The following is a 17168-nucleotide window of genomic DNA, read 5'->3' on the forward strand; positions in this document are numbered from 1 at the left end:
TCAGATTCATAAATGAAAATGTATTTCACCTTTATACATGCTATACAGGTCATGCAAATACAGAAATCTACAGGTTATACAATGACACCATAATAAAATATAATATGACATTTGTCAAACACAATGTATTACAGCAAAACAAACTGTTTGTTTGTTTATTATTTAGGAAATAGATGAAGGACTAATTTGGAAGACACAGTACCATGCTACAGCTTACTGCACAGTCAAAAGAAAGTATTTCTTTGAAGTACACTAACATAAATAGAGCTGGATTGTTGTAGGTATGATTTTTTTAGGCATTGTACATCATGTCACTGGTTACTTTCCCACTGCTGACTTTTAAGAGCACAAGAATGGTGCTACAACTCTGGTCAATCTATGCTGTGAACTCTTACATGTGGAAAAAAAAAAAAAAAAGAGAGAGAGAAACAAACCCCTCCCCACCAAGTTTTCATGTCTTTTGTGTTAGTGTCCAAAGAGAGTTGTATTTATAATTTATTATTATAAGGGACGGGACAAAATGTCCTCAAAGCAGCACTTGATCTAGCATAAAGGTTCACCAACAGAAATAAAGTTAACACTGTATGGCACATGATGCCCTGACCTTGTACACCGTGATGTGGACTGTTCCACACAGATGTTTACAGAACGTTAAGGGCCCCCAGTGTTCCTGGCATGCATTTTGGCCTTTGTGTTTCTGACACTCACATATTGTTTTGCTGCTGACCAAATCCCATTTTATTGAGCCTACAGGAAGACAAAATACTTCTCTGTGTGATAGAAAGCCTGCTGGTATCAATCAAGTGTCTGCATATTCAAAGGTTAATGTGTCACCCTCCTGATCACTCACTTGGCTCTACTACAGCTATACTACATTTATATTAAGGGGTTGCACTTGGCATTTTGCCTACTTTGCTTACAAGTGTTACACAAATATGATTTTAAACACAGTCGATAGTTGCTCCCAGACTAATTAATATTAACCAGTAAGTGCCACTAGTGACTAAAAGTGTCAACATCATCATAAAGGGATAGTTCCCACACTCCACAGTCAATAAAAGGCTCTTTTGATTCCAGCAGCTATATGTTTTTCAAGCCTCTTCAGCTACAGTTTTGAATTACACACCTCATAAAAGTTGCCAATAACTCCTTATTGAAGACAAAAAAAGATAGGCACAAAACTAAAGTACAGTATATTATTTTGTTTCAATGCACTGTGGGCAAACTCCATCATTATTTACAAGAAAAAGATGTCTAAATGGATGTATGATCAATCCTAGGAAAGAATTATTTAAAAATAAAATGCACAGGTAAAAATCACAGTGAAGTGTTGAGATGAATTTTAAATTAAAGAAGAAATAAGTGCTTTATTAGCAGCTAAAGCTCAAATTCTAATGCACGCTCTGTCTTCCCTGAAACATCAAGGCTCTAGATCATTGGTTTCTACCAAAAGCAGCCAGTTATTCAACATATTCCCTGGGAAGACAAGTTATATTCAGCTCTGATTATTTGAAATCCAGTGTTCAAGGACTGCAGAAGCTTTTTCAAGTGACAAGCTCATATTTTACTGCCAGTAGCATCACAGGGATATATATCCTCCAGAAACTGTTATCTCTGTCAATTAAAAAGAGAGAGAAGAATATCAAGTCAGCTACACAAGTTAGATGACCTCAGTTTTGTAATTTAGAGAATATGCTCTTCCAAAAAACCTGACTATGGCTTTATACTTTGAAACTCTCACTGAAGCCTACTATAGGTTTTTACTATGCTGGCTTTTTAGAGTATGTGATTCTACACTGCAAGTTTTAGAGCAGCAGAAAAGAGTAAACAGCAGCAATAACTATCATGGCCTAGACTGGCCCCACTTTTAACTATTTTCTTCATGCAAATAGGCTCCAAAGATATACAGGAAAGGTATTGTATTAATGAAGAAATTCTGGATGCCTAAAGGAAATGTTTCTATTTCCCAGATACTTGTGGTTGCTATGATACAGTCAGTTTGCATATGATGCCAATTCACAGGCAGCTGCAAATCTCAAAGATTATATTGAATTTAAATACCTAGGAGAACAGCTTTCTTTCTCTCTCCACGCTGCTGTGTACAACTGCTGCAATATTCTGGGAAGCTAGCAAGCAATCACAGCAATTTATCATACCTAAGATGTTTATCACAATACTGTACCTGTATCTGTTCTGCTGAAAAGCGAGGCTGTCAACAGATAGAATTAAGTGTATTTTCCTGTCCCGGGCTGTTAAATCCCTCAATCAAGTTTTTGTTACAGTCATCTAGGCTAAGGGTATCACTGGACATCTTGGAGTAGGTAGCTTGGCCTGTGAAATCCAAGAGGTCTTCAAGAGCCTTGGCATTACTCGTCCCATTTTGGTCCAAAGAAACCCCTGGCATGAGTTCATTCATGGGTGAATATTCAGGGATAGAGATAAGTTCTTCTTTTGAAGCCGGGCTATACAAAAGATAAAAAGACACAGAAAAAGAGGTGTTTAACTTCATTAAGCAACAATCAAATTAAACCTCTGACTGTTCAGAAACTACCACTCATCTTAAGGCAGCTGCAGCAAGTTTTTACCTAGACAATGTTCTAATCCAAAGGAAAAAGATATCGCCATGTTCAGGATGGAAGGTCATACCTAACCTATATCCCTTAATGATTAAGGTTTGTGGTAGCTGTGTGACATGAGCGATCATCTCCTAAACCTGTTTACTGAACTGAGTTTACCAAACATTATTTCAGTCCCTGCACCACTCCTTTACCTAAATGTTTATTGCATCTTTCATATTACTGTCCTGATCCTGCAAACACTTACTCAAAGCACATACATTTCAAAACTAAAATAAAAAGTTATTTCTTAAGACCTTATTGTAGCAATGTATTTGAACAGCCCAGGCCATAGTTTATACCAGGTGCACCAGCCAAGCTATTTTTAGCTGTTTTTATCAAACACTCTGGAATTCGTCAAGGCTACTGAAACATAAATTGTGCTAAATTGGGAAAGAAGAAGCTGAAAAACAGAATACCAAGATTGCAAGAACCAAGATAAAGGTGGGCAGTGGAGCACTGGACTGTAACCAATCATATCTCCTGCAAAGTGCATGGACAAGAGAGCAGCACCAATCAAGTAATGTGTGATCGTGTGGACAGTAGTTTTAGAATGTGTAAGTAGGGCATAAGGTCAGACATAGAAATCCCATAATTAAACTTAAGAAATGCTACAATCAGCTGCTTTACTGAGACTAGCAAGGCTAGTGCATTGTAGTTTGGAGAACAGAAGGCAGAAGAAGCCTTTCACAGACATTTCTAAAACCATGATGGATGAGTTGAGGGCAAACCTAACGTGCATGAAATCTTACAACACAAAATTTAAGGGGTGTCCAATGCCACCAATAAGAAAGTGGGTTTAACAGGGATCAAAGAACATAATCTACCCAGTGAGACTGTACTGTACAGACTGCTTTCAGGCAAGGTCCTAGACACAAATGTCAGCTGGTAAAAAAAAAAAAAGTTGGATAAATTCATGGACAACATGTCAATCAGTGGCCAAGGCAAACTTGCACCCTTAATATCCCTAAGGTTACACTTCAGTGGTCTTGGATTGCAGGCTCTGGTGCTCTCCCTCACTAGTTTTTCTTATTGATCCTCTCCGAGAGCAAATAATGGGCTACAAAGTCTTTTGGTCAGTCTCAGCAAGGCATTTTCTATATATTTATGCATATTTGCTGGAAATACTGAGACATTATGAGAGGCTTACTGATTAAGGGAGAACAGTATAAAAATTCAGATGTAGCTTCGACTTAGCAGCCTTAAATGAATTGCCTATTATATTTATATATTACATATATAAATATGTAAATTAAAAAACTTAAAATTAAAAATCCTTCTTTTCTGCACATACTTCTATCAAAATGTGAGAGTATTTAGAACCGCAAAGTTTTTTACTGATTTCCATACATTTCTATTTGTTAAGTAATTAAAATTCTAAATCCATTATTTTCTTTATTTTGTTTGTATGGAAGCAGAAATGCTCACACACCACAGCTATGCAGCCCGATGAAAAAATGGTGACATCAGAACAATATGTGCAGTAGCTGATTTCACAAAACTATCTGAAAGGTTTGGGCAAACTTGGATGGAATCTGTAAGTAAGGACTGTGGAAGGATTTCAGAGTTCCCTCCCCCAAATATGCGAGAGTGAGATAAGGTTCCGTGGCTCTTGTGTCAAACAGGCAGGAGCCTCCTGGCAGGATCAGAACACACGCCCAGTGCACACCCAGCTGCCACCCTGGGGGGACGTGAGAAGGAAAGTAGTAGAGTATTAACAAACAAAAGCCAAAATCCCGTGTCTCATATGAATTCCACAACCCTGTTGGTACATCCAGTCTGTACCTCACATCCATGGACTGAACCTCATCTGTTGAATCTTCCATGCTGTTAGATTTCCCATCAACAGCTTCCAGCTGAATAAGTCCCGAAACTGACTTCAGTCCATTGGCAACTACATCTTGGGAAGGGATTACAGAAGCAGCACTTTCTAAGCTTTTATTTTTCAGGCAGGTTGCCAATCCATTGATCTCTACAAAAGAATGTTAGAAATGATGACAGTAGAAACTTTGTTATTTAAACAGTTTTAAGTTATAGATTGGGTAGAAAGGAAGACTGACAATGCAGTAGACTCTGTTTAATCCATTACTCATCATACTACACTGTCATCCCTCTATTCCACTCCAAAACTGCCCTATGATACATCTTTTAAATTGGAGGAAACAGGAAGAGAATGTTTTATCTTTTATGTCATGTACTAAAAACCTTAGCCTGGAGAAGTAAACAAAATATAGATAAATGTCAGATATGTGCATTTTATTTAATAGTCCTTTAAATACATATTTTTTTATGATGTCAAATTAAATGTAAGATTTAGAGTCATACTATAAAAAGCTTGGCTGTATGCAAGAATTTTCCACCTACAAAATTTAAAGGTAGGTTGCAGCAATCAAACATATTGGCAGATTAGAACTTTTCATTTACAAAAATGCTACATCAGGTACTAAAATGGAGGAGAAACTTTATTCTGCTTTTGCTTAGGTGGCAAAGCAAAGCTGACTCCAGTTTCTAACATTTGTCACTGATGCAAATGCAGCTGTTCTTTTTGAGATGAAAGCAAGAAACTTATGATAATACACAGTGCTCTGCCTCAGATCAAAAAAATCTGAAGAGATTCAACTGTGAAAATAGGTCAGAAAAATATGGCACTTTTTACCTGGCTGGTTGAGAACAAGGGTCTTTGGTTGCTTTTCCACATTCAGAGTTGATGGGATCTCCAGTTTTGGCTCTTCCTTCTGAAATCAAGTAATGACTCAGCTGTATTAGAGGGAAGACTGTAACCTTCATGGAACTGATTGGACTCAAAACTTGTGAGACTTCCCAGGGCCATAGGGTGACAAAAGACCAACAGCAAGACAAGACGTTTTTTCCTTTTTAGTTAGGCATAGCACTTTTTGAAATTAAAAAAGAAAATATTCTCTGAAAGTAACTGAACAAACAATTTCCTTAGGAGATTAGAAATTAAAACCTGTCACTTCTTAGCTGGACAAAATTGCCTTCTTTTCAAACTCACATTCCTGACAGGCATAACAAAGAGAGCTCAGTAACTAATTCACTGGCTGGTACAAAGCAGGAAGATACATCAATAGCAGCAAACATTGCAACTCCAGCATGCAGAAATGGGCTGCTGCCCTTTGCTAGGTAGTGAGGGGGACAATGATCCTACCTGCAAAGGCTGCATAAAAGCTGTGTCTCTGTAGCAGTGACTGTGACACAGCAATAGTCACTCTCAGTTTGAAATGCATCTAAAATTTGGGTCTAGAGTGTACCTAAGTACACTTACTAACATGGTACTACCCTAGAATTTAATTTCCACATATGATAATAAAACAAAACAAAAATTCTGTAACCACATACTGTTTCATACCTTTATTTCTGGGGTTTCACTCTTCCTTGTTCTCTTCATTATTTCATCTATTCTCTATAAATCAAAATAAATTTGAAGATGAGATGGCAGACAGAATATGTAACACAAGAGACAGGGGAAAAAAGGACAAAGAACCTTTTCTTTACTGTCATTACATCCTCCCTGCCTATCTCAGAAAAGGGAGAACAAATAAGAAAACTAAAGATAGAAAACATCTTGAAGTTGGCTTTAACCTATCAGATCTTAGAGAATATGATTTTCTCAGTAGATGTACTTTAGAAACAAGTATTTTAGTACAAAGTGTTTGGAGCTATAAGTTATGCTCAGTTCTGGAACAAGGCATTTGTTTAAAACAAACAGTGGTTATTTTAATCTAGTTTCTTTTCCAACTATTTCCAAACAGTTCCTTTAAAAATAGTTAGCATTTTTAAAATAGAAGAGCAAAATGAAATATCTGAAGTTTTTCTTGCTGGAAACGTGTAAGGCATTATCCTAAAACACTTGTTTTCCTTCTTTCTTCATTAAAAAGGCAATTATTTGAGATGTAAACACTTTGGTTTGATATTCTAATCTGCAACTGCAACATGCTTCCAGTTCAGTGGTGAGCAGTTTAAAACATATTGGAATAACATATATGGATAGATGACCTTTTGTAACCAGACAGGGACTCTGCAGCTGTTCTCTTTCCTGCCACACAGCTGTGAACAAAGCTAATTTATGCAGCTTCAGCCATTTCTGTGCACAGCACCAGTGGCCAGACAATCCTGCTCCTCTGCATAAGGCAACCAGAGACAGCCAGGTGGGGGAAAAGCTGTTCGTTAATCACAAACTTTCTCAATTAATGACACAGAGCTTTTGTTGAGTAAGCTTTAAACAAAGTCACTGTTTCTAAGTAGTTAGTGATGTCCTGGGCTGGGCAGCAACTGACATTTGCCTTGTCATGCCATTCCTTGTTTGTCTCAGGCATTTAACTTTTCAAGTAGAGGCTGCCTCTCTGTTTGCTCGGTGCCTTGTAGAAAGGCATTTGCCTCAGGCAATTCCACTTTGTTATAAATTTTGATGTCCATGTTCCCCTAACAAGCAAGTAACACATACTAAATTTTCTGTAACTATTCACCTCTAATCCCTCCAGATTATTGTTAGCAGATACTACTGGATGCTTCCTGGGTTATGTATTTAAACAAGAAATGAAATCATTATCCTGAGATGCAAACACCCACCTTCTTCCGCTCCAGCCTTTCTTGCTCAATTTGCTGCATGATTTGTTCCCTTTCAAGACGAAGCTGTTCAGCTGCTTCACGGGCTTTGATTTCTGCTTCTTCCCTCTAATCAAAACGTGTAAAATATGTTAGGGCCATTGTTGGAGTGTATAAAATAGAAGCCTCTCTGAGTCCCTCAGAGAGAGAAAAGAATGCAGGGATTGAATTTAAGCCTTTAGGGAAATTAAAATATATTAAGCCACACAGATATGAAGTAGAAATGTAAGTTTTAGTTTTAAGTAGGAATATACTTTAAGTGCCTTAAGAGAGTAAAAAGCTCTAAAGCCTAGTTTAAAGTTCAGTAACTTAGCTCCAGACATAATGAAAACATAGCAGAACATTGCTTGCATTTCTAGATAAAACAGATAGAACCACTTACATGAATAGATAGAACTATATGTGTAAATTATGTGTAAGGACTGACACTACTTTTGTACTTTAGAATTGAGCTCTGATAAGTGTAGGAAGAATGTTTTAGAATCGTGGCTTTAGCTGATTAGGTGATTTATGAATAAAATTCCCTGTATTGGGGTGAGAGAGGAAGAACAGGAGGAAGAAGAAAGGTGTGGAAGCTGCTGTTGCTGCTGCTTCTGCTCGGGACTCTATGCCATAAGCTTTTAGACTTTAATACTCTCAACTCTTTGCCTTCAAGACTGATGTATTCATGCAATAAACAACTTTACAGCAACTGACAACTGTTCTTGTCTCTCTGAAGACCCAGACCCATGAAAATCTCGACAGGCCATTATTTATTTCAGGCAGACTACCAAGTATTAAGTATTAAGAAGTATTTTTGTACATGTATAAAAATTTCACATTTTTGTTTGAAATGATACCTGTTTCTCAAGTTTGGCTTGGAGCTCTTTTTCTTGCTTTTCCTTTAGCATTTGTTCTTCCTGGGCTCTTCTCCTGGCTTCCTCTTCTGCCTTTTTTCTAGCTACCTCTTCTTCACGTTTTCTTTCCTCCTCCTTTTTACGAGCTTCTTCTTCCAGACGAAGTCTTTCTTCTTCTGCTTTTCTTTTCTGCTCTTCTCTTTCAAGCCTGCAAAAAATGTAACAGAAGGTTTAAAAGGCTTCATCTTGTTTAGCATGAATCCTATTGTATGTACATCAGTAACTGATAACACATGCATCAGCACATATTTTCATGAAAGATGGCAGGATACAGTGAAGACATTGAGCACATGCTCAGAATTCAGGTTGCTATCAAGCTTTTACTCCAATCTTGCTTTTAATGCCTAAAATATTTCATAGAAGTTATAATTTCCATTGAAAAACATGTGTGATCAAAGAAAACATTTCTGTTGTAATTTCAATTAGAGTGTCAATAATAAAATTAAGTTTCAAGAACAAAGACAACCCCCTTCCCCTGTATTTGACACCCAGAACGCTGGTATCTATAAACAAGCAAGTTCTCTTATCCTTTCCTTCATCTGAACAGGTGGAATGACTAGCAAAAAATTCCACAAAACACACTGGAACACTGGAAGGAGTGGGTCTAAATTCCATCTGTGTTGTTCCCTGGCCCACTGAGGGACATCATGCTCCTTAAGAAGTGTTTTGTAAGTGGTAGGAGGTCATTCCACTCCCACTCCATCCACTGTGTTTTTAATAAGAAAACTCAAAGTTGAATCTTGACATGCAGAATTACTGATTTACTATTAGAGGGTTGAAGGAAGTGCATGGTTTGCTGACACTTGCAAACAGCATTCCATGTTGTAACCACCTCAAAGCCTGTTCCCAGAACAGAGCCAGAACTTCACTGCTCACACACAGCAACCTTCACTCTGCCCTCAAAGCCTGCTCAATGCCTGCAGCAGAGTTGGGCAGGAAGATGAACTTCAGCTTAATTATGAATGATTCAAGCTTTACCATTTAATGCATATCCTGCTGCTGCAAGACTATTTTCTGCTACATGCTCATTTAAAACCACCTCAAATATTTTTTTACAATATAAAATACTTCAGGTATGTCCAGACTGCATTGTGCACTTCAGCATAGACATGCTTGAAGTATTTGGAAAAGTAAGAGTTTATTCAGGGTTCTTGAAGAGGCCAAATTATTATTTTCTAACTTCACTAATCAAAGAGACTGCAAAAGACATTAATGAAATGTGAGTCTGAAATTAAAGAAATTAACAAATACATATAAGCTCCCACTTGATTCCAAAACTACCACAGTTTCAAGCATCTTCAGGGATACAGGTTAAATTATTAGGTAATAACTTTCACAAAGCAATAGAGAGACCTTTCTCTTTCTTCTCTTTCCTGTCTCTCCTTTTCCTCTTGTTCTTTTTGCAGGCGGGCCTGTCGTCTTTTTTCAGCTAGAATTTTTGCAGCTTCTTCTGCATCACTTGTTCCTGCTGTGATCTTCCCTAGGAGAAGACAATGAAGGGTGGAAAGTCAGGCAGAGATCAAAGAGAGTGTCCAGCAATTCCAGGTTCGTACAGAGGCTGAAATTGGCCTTGTTCAGAGTGGTAAGACACCTTTTTATAAGCACACTTCAGCCTTTTCAGCATAAAGAAGATAGAATATTTAAGGGCATCCCTGGATGTCAGCATTTTTATATCCTCATTAACAAGTGCTTTTGGTACATGAGTGAAAAGTCTATTCACAGGTTCCAGTAGGTATTTTTACACATTCTCAAAAGCCTATGACTGAGCAGCTTCATGAGAAGAACAGCTCATGACTGTTTAAAAGTCTCAGGGACCCATGGTATCTTGCACTAACACCTTGCAGTAAGGCTCACCTTCACTGTTCTCGGCCTTTCCAGCAGAAGGCACGTGCTTCTCAGGAGCCACCTGGCCCACATCATCAGCCCGTGCTCCTGGGGATTTCAGGTGACTGGCATTTTCTTTCTCCTTGTCTGCTTTCTTTTTAGGTGTTTCCTGGCTGAGATTGGAAGTGGCACGATGCTTTACAGGAGAAGCTGGATATTGTTTGGTGTTTTTAGGAGACTGAGGATATGTCTTTGCAACTGTCCTGATGAGGGAAAACAAAAATCAAAAAAGGCCAGACGTTACACAGCTTGGAATCAAATTCCACCTTCACATTTCTCATTCTTTCTTGTCTCTGGCTACAGAGAAGTATCAGCTGTTTTGCACAATACTGATAAGAACCACCTGGATACAATCAGAACTTAAAATGCATAGAAATGACAAGGATGTGCACACAATTACAGAAAATTCTCATTAAAATAAACCAATAACACTGTCTAAGGTCTAGGTGAGATACAGGAAATTGTGGACTACCTAAACCAATTATTTTAGTCATGACTATTTCAAAATAATTCCAGCAACTTTACTATTTCTACAGTCCTTCTCAACATGTAAACTATGAAAAGCTATGACTGCTCGCTTTCTGTCGGAATTATAATGAGCTACAGAGTGCTGCTTTCATCTGAATAACACCTTTCCAGCCATGGTCTTTTTCTAATAGTATCTGATTTTCCACAAAAGCACCAAATACCAGTATACACAAAGGTCAGGCTGGGTACTACAGAAAGAAACAGAACTAACCAAACCATTATATTGTCAGCAACACCTGTTTGAGTTAGTGTTTTTTTCAGCATGAACACAACAGACTCCAGACTCCAAACTCAGCGCCTGCAGCCTTTCACCAGCTGCACTTGTGATGGCAATGCACAGCAGCAATGCAGCCCACTGCTCATCTGGCTGTTGCACACTTCAGGTGAAGTGATAACCCTGAAGTCAGTTCTGGGAAAGTGGAAGGGTAAAGATATCTGATATTCATTGAAAATTGGTGCACACAAAGAGAACAGATTACCAGGAAACATAAAACTACACACAAACACCATTCATTATTTATGTAACACCAGTAACTAGCACTTGTAACATTAAGAAAGACTGGGATGTGTGACTAAGTAATATAAGAATAAAGAGATTACAATCTTAAAATAATGATTTATGTGAGTCTCATTAGAATAAATTATCTTACATTAAAGTGAACATTACACATGTATTTCTAACCTTCTTCCCGGATATGCAATTATTATATAAATGTATTATCCCTTATCACTTTTTTCATCTACACAATATAGAGTTTCATATACTATAACATGCTTTCTGGACTATACACTCATTCTGGCAGACCACAAGCAAGAAAAACATGAACAACAACTGAAAATTAATGGACTGGAGTGGCAAGTTTTGTATAGATCTAACTATAGTATTGTGTGATCAGAGACCATTATAACCAGAACCGCATTTGCATTACAGAGCAGAAAATAAAAATAACACATCTTTCAACTCCTCCCCAAACTCACAAATTTAGTAGAAAAAAGGGTTATTTTCTACCATATTAGACTGCATTTGAAAGAGGTTGAGACATTAGAATACAAGGAGCTCACTCAGAGCTGCCTGGTTCGTGGGGAGGTAAACACTGCAGAGTATTGCACCATCCCTACTTACTTTCTCCCACTGAAGAGCCACCACAGACTCCAAAAGCCTCAGGCTGCAGGAACAGTAGCACCCAATTAAATTTGAAGTTCACCTCAGGTGCCCCCAGCCGGCAGGACCAGGAGCTCCCTTGTCAGTTCAGGTCCTCACCCTTGGTCCTTGGCTGAGCTCAGCTCTAGGTAAGCCTGTTCTTCTTGGCTTCCTAACCTGCTGATCCTGACTTGATGTCCTGGCTTGTCCTTGGACTTGCCTCAGTAAGGCTTTTGTTGGCAGGGCTCTTAGTTGACCCTGGTCACTTCTTTTGCTTGCTATGGGATGGGGTGCTGTGGGCAAGATCCCTACCCAGGTCTGTCCTGCTGCCACCCACAACTCCTGCTGCTCCATGACAAAAACAGGCTTTGGAAATTGTGAACAGGCAAGTCTGATTGATTTATTGAAAAAAAAAAAAAAAAAGCAATGCGAGAAGCCAATGAGTTTGGTTGTGTTGACTAAATCTGTTTTTAGCATTGTCTTAGATTCCTCTTTAGGATATAGATGGATTTCAGGTCCTTCTGAAAGCAAAGGCAGATTTCAAGGCCCCCCTACACGTGTACATCTCACATGTGCCTCATCATTGCAGTCACTTCCAACTGCATTTCATAAAAATATAAATAAAGAGAAAACATTTTTCCCATGTTTTTCTGCAGCACAGACGTTGCTTCTTGCTAATTAGACACTTCTTCAAAGCAGACTCCCTTCTCACTGTCTTTGGTTCACACTTCCAATTGTACCACACGCTCCTTGCAATGCTTTTGATGTCACTTGTTGTGACAGAAGGAGCAAAATAGGCTAATAAGTAAGGCTGAGTCATTCTCAGTATTAGTAGAGAAGTAATTGTTCTCTCATAAAGACATGACAATCAAAGAGGTCGGTAGGAAGGAGTCTAGTCATAAGAGCCACATATCTTGCACTGCATAGGCATTGGAGCAGACTGGCTGCACAACTCAGCTGGTGGATTACAAACATGTTCTGAATGTATTATTCAGGTACTGCATCTTTGAACTTTTATACCTACAGTAATTTTTTTTTACCAAAACTGCTATAGGCTCTTAGACAAAAACAACAAGAAAATAGTAGAGTTTCATATAAAGTGGCTAAAAGTGATAAAAATAGAAAAGACTGATTACTGCAAGGATGAGAACAGTGCAGTGTGTGGAGTGCGAAGCTGAGAAAGTCCATCAGGAATATTTTTTCAGAATTTTTATATAATTTACTGGATGCCAGTAGAAAGTATTAAATCAACATTGTTTTCTCCCTTGTGTTTAAAACATACTCTCAACTTAGCAGCTCTAACATTCCTTGACAGAGGCAGAATTATTATTGGAAAAAACACTCCTTCTAAATAGTATTTAAGTTATGCTGCTTAATACCATAAAGAGCCAAACTTGATTGAAAAGGCAGAAAAAGGGAATTATTAAGAAAAAAAAATTACAATCACTTGTATAAGAGCCTGTTTAGGTTTAAACCATGATAAGAAAGTGGGAAACAGAATTATGCCTGATAAGGATTAGAGAATTAAGATGGCAAATTACTAAAATTCAAGAAGTGGTAGCATGTCAGTTGTCAGACAATTTGCTAATTCTCAGTAACTGGATTTTACAGGGGAATATAGAAGCACCTTCCTCTCTCCAAGAAGACATTTGTTTTCTCACCTAACTGCCCTGAGGTGACATGGGGACAACATGAAAGAAGCTGCCCCCTACATGCACTGCTAGAACATCTATCAGGTGTGAGGATCCACTGATTCTTAATTACAATGGCTCCTATGTAATTACAAAAGGGATAATCCATTCTGCAGAAAAATGTCTCAGGAAAAGCATATGAGGGGTTCTGAGCTTGCTTTTGCCAAGCAGAGAAAATAAAGCACATGTAGCACACAAATCAGAGGTCACATCCAGCTCTGGCCATGAACAGCATGCTCTCCTGAAAAGTCATGGCAGGTCACTGGTTACAGCTGTTCACAAGGCTGATTTTAAATCAGAACTCTTCAGCAATGCCAGAGCTGCATTATTTTTCCACTTTCTCTCCATTAATTCAACAAAAACTCTGCTGCAAACACACGAAGGACCTGCATGTTCTCAAGCCTGCTTTCTAACATTGCTCTGATCACAAGCTATTTCTGGGTTCTGACATCTTTGCATTGTGACACTTTCTCAAAAACAGTTTTTTTCACTCTTAGTTTTGATCTTTTGTAGCCAAAAAGATTCATTTATCTTTTACATTTCTTAAAAGAGAAGAAACTCAGCATAGGTCTGTAGAATAGTTTTTTGAATAGCTGCATTATTACAGATGTTTCAAATTGGTGACCTGGCCTGTTATCTAGCTAACTGCTGAAAAATACCTCAAAATACTCTCGATCCAACATTGATCCTAGCCATTGTTTTATCTTTCCAAATCAAAACAAAAACCAAGAGCAGTAAATGTAGCACATACTAAAAAAATCTAAAATGGGTCACTGCAGGACAGAAGCTACTTCTGTGGGGAATTCACCACATGCAGACACCTTTCCAATAACTAATTTTAAAATATTTTACGAATTTGGAGGGCATTTTTTGTACTAGTCTATGTTCATATTCCATCAGTATTCTACAGTTTGACTGAACATGCACATTTCTGACATCAAAAGTATTTCCCCCAGACTACAGGGGGCTGTCACCCAATAGAACCAGGTGAGGGGTTCAGTTAGTGAAACCGTGAGCAAAGGACAATGCCCAGCCTGGGATCTGGAAAGGAAACATGGACCACCACTCATCAGTCACCTTGCCCTTCCCCCTTTCTCCTTCTCTCATGGGGTTATGCTTTGGCAAAAGAATGTGACACAGAGGCTTGTCAGAGCTTTCGATTTTTATTCACTGGCTTATGCTACGGTTCATCTGAAGACACTCACAACTAAACCCTACTTCCTTGATTCAGTCAAGTGCCATTGATTTATTTAGGGACTATTTACCCAAAGACATGTGAAGGACACAGGCTTTATTGCCTTCCTGATCTATAAGAAAGCACACTTACTTATTCTCTGGGGTATACTGGAAGAATAAACTGATTAATGTATAGATCTTCAAAGATGAAGCATAAAACAAAAAATTACCCAAACCCCTCATCCTGTTATTATTGATCTTGTGAAAGATCTAAAGAAAGTGAGCACTTTACACCATTAGCATCCAATAGCAATTGAAAAAAATTAAAGACAATTTCTCAATTGTTCAAACTCTCTAATCCATTAACTTTCATCTTAGTCAGCTGATACACATTTAGATTCAAAACAATAGTTTCAGATTTCTTCCTATGACATTTTTTGATATATTTACTTTTCCAAATAACATCAAGTTTTGAATTCCTTCCCTGCTTTTAATTGTTGTTCAGCATGTATTTATTTTTCCCCTTCTCTCCTTTTTATATCTATATCTGTTCACTTGTCTCAGCTGTTATGTTTTTGGGCTGACCTTTTTTGCTTTCTCAGCAAAATTTGCCCATTCAAAAGATTAGTATTTTATTTATGTAATTACTGCAAGTCTCTTCTGCCATTATTCATTGTGTCTCTTTAGGCTGAAGTTTTATTTTCTTGTTTGATCCTGTTTCAGTTACTTTACCATGATAAAAAGAGCTTTTTATTTAATAAATAATGAAATAACATATTAAGAAGAAAAGTTACTGCCATTTAGAAACCAAGATGACAACTGTGAAGAACAAGTAACTAGAACAATACCACGAAAACTTGAATGCCAAGTCACATATTCTTCAGAAAATAAATGCATACAGCTAATTGTCATGTAAATAATTGGCCACACTTGATTCTTTCTCCAGCAGCTTTAGAGGTTAAGGTGCTATGCAGGATCACTAACTACTAATGCTGTACAATATGTATTCTTATTTCTTCCAAGATATTTTTTCAGTCATAGAGTGTACTAGAAGGAGAAAGATTAAATGTGTAAAAGATCATTAGGTTTGCAAGGAGAATGAGTAATTGTATGCATATTTAGTCACACTAAAATGAAACTTAAATGTCAGATAATGATCTTGCTGGTCAGTGGATTTAAATACAGGCAGTAAGGCTTTTGGAACCTTTCTTTAGATTGTATAATCTTATCTCCTCAATGAAAATTAACAGTGGAATTTGAGTTGTATGAAAAAATGCATATATTATCACTATTATCATCTATATATAATAATACAATCTGGTCATTAGGGCACTTTTTTGTTTTAGAATTATGAGGGGAAGTTTTAAAAGTGCTGAAGCAGAACTCTCTGCAATCAGTAATAAACATGGATTTAAACTCTATTTACTGTATCTCTCATAAGGTCAAGAAGGGTGTTCTAATTGGGCCATGTTAAGATTAAATGCTGGGTAATAACATTTCTAGCCATGGTCAGAATCAGATTCCCTTGAGAAAGAGAAGGAGGGGGGGAAAAAAGAGGGATCACTACTGTGGCTCACAATCACAGAGAAACCCACCAGTAGGCTTCTTAATTCCTCCATGCAGCATCTGCTGCTTCTTCTGAAAACCATATTCCTTATAGGCATGAAAACATTTTACTGTACAAAGGTTATCATAATTTGCACCTCTGGGAAAAACATTCTCCATCATTTCCTAATCTTTTATGGAAATTAGTGCTACACATTAAGACTGGGCATACCTTTTTCCTGAAGCACTAAAGAGCTGTCTCCCAACTTATTCTTTTAACCACTGAACGTTTCTCTTATGGTCCACACTGACCTCCATCTGCCCAGCAAGAAGCACTTGACTCTCAGCTGATTCATTTCCCACCAATCATTTTGCTTAACTAAATGTGTCTCTTGGTGTGTTTCTTGGTTTGTCTCTTATACTGGCTGATCAAACTGAAAAATGCATTCTGAGCAGGGAGTATCAGTACTTGCAGAATAATATACAGTCTTAGAGCTCAAACTTTTGTTTTACTTTACATTACAAGGTGTCATAGGCAATGATCTGCTCAGAATTGTAATAAGAAAGCTGATTGCCATTAATATTGCATTTAATTTAATTTTTCACAAAATGGATGTAATTCATACCACAGAATCTGATGATATCAAATATATAATATTGGTGGTTTGAGAATTTGTAGCCTTATAATACAAACTAAGAACTGCAGTGTCCCAGTTACATGCAAGGGGATGTTTAAACCAGAAAGAATACCAAGAGTCAGATGGTTTCCTTATGTTGTCTAACATCAGATTCATACACAAGATCATCCCCCTCTAAAGGGCTATGCCCTCAGAGCTGAAACAGAAAAGAAACACCAGCTGGTTTTTTAGGCAGAAGAAATTTGTCAGAAATTTGATCATCAAGCCTGGTTCAAAATACAGCCAGCTTCAGATTAAAAAAGGTAAATAAATAAGAATTTTCAAGACAGAAGTAGCACCCACAAACAGGGTCTAGGGGAAAAATCCCAAACCAATCAACCAGCCAAATAAATTAGGCAGTACTGTAGACCAGGACTACTTTAGCATACTCC

General features: G+C 37.7%; 1 protein-coding gene across 7 annotated transcripts in view; it reads right to left on the minus strand.

The window, feature by feature from the left end:
* MAP7D2 (MAP7 domain containing 2) overlaps positions 1-17168 on the minus strand; it is an 80766-nt gene continuing 63598 nt past the window's right edge. For all 7 annotated transcript variants that reach the window (XM_088160257.1, XM_088160256.1, XM_088160255.1 and 4 more), the window contains 9 exons: positions 9989-10221; positions 9488-9614; positions 8078-8282; positions 7203-7307; positions 5983-6036; positions 5272-5350; positions 4401-4587; positions 2183-2462; positions 1-1614 (listed from right to left, as the gene is read on the minus strand). In XM_088160257.1, coding sequence (XP_088016383.1) covers positions 2213-2462; positions 4401-4587; positions 5272-5350; positions 5983-6036; positions 7203-7307; positions 8078-8282; positions 9488-9614; positions 9989-10221 — 1240 coding nt within the window. In that variant the 3' untranslated portion in view covers positions 1-1614; positions 2183-2212. The remainder of the gene's footprint in view (positions 1615-2182; positions 2463-4400; positions 4588-5271; positions 5351-5982; positions 6037-7202; positions 7308-8077; positions 8283-9487; positions 9615-9988; positions 10222-17168) is intronic.

The sequence above is a fragment of the Sturnus vulgaris genome, chromosome 2, assembly GCF_052056855.1.
Source record: "Sturnus vulgaris isolate bStuVul1 chromosome 2, bStuVul1.hap1, whole genome shotgun sequence".
Lineage (NCBI taxonomy): Eukaryota > Metazoa > Chordata > Aves > Passeriformes > Sturnidae > Sturnus > Sturnus vulgaris.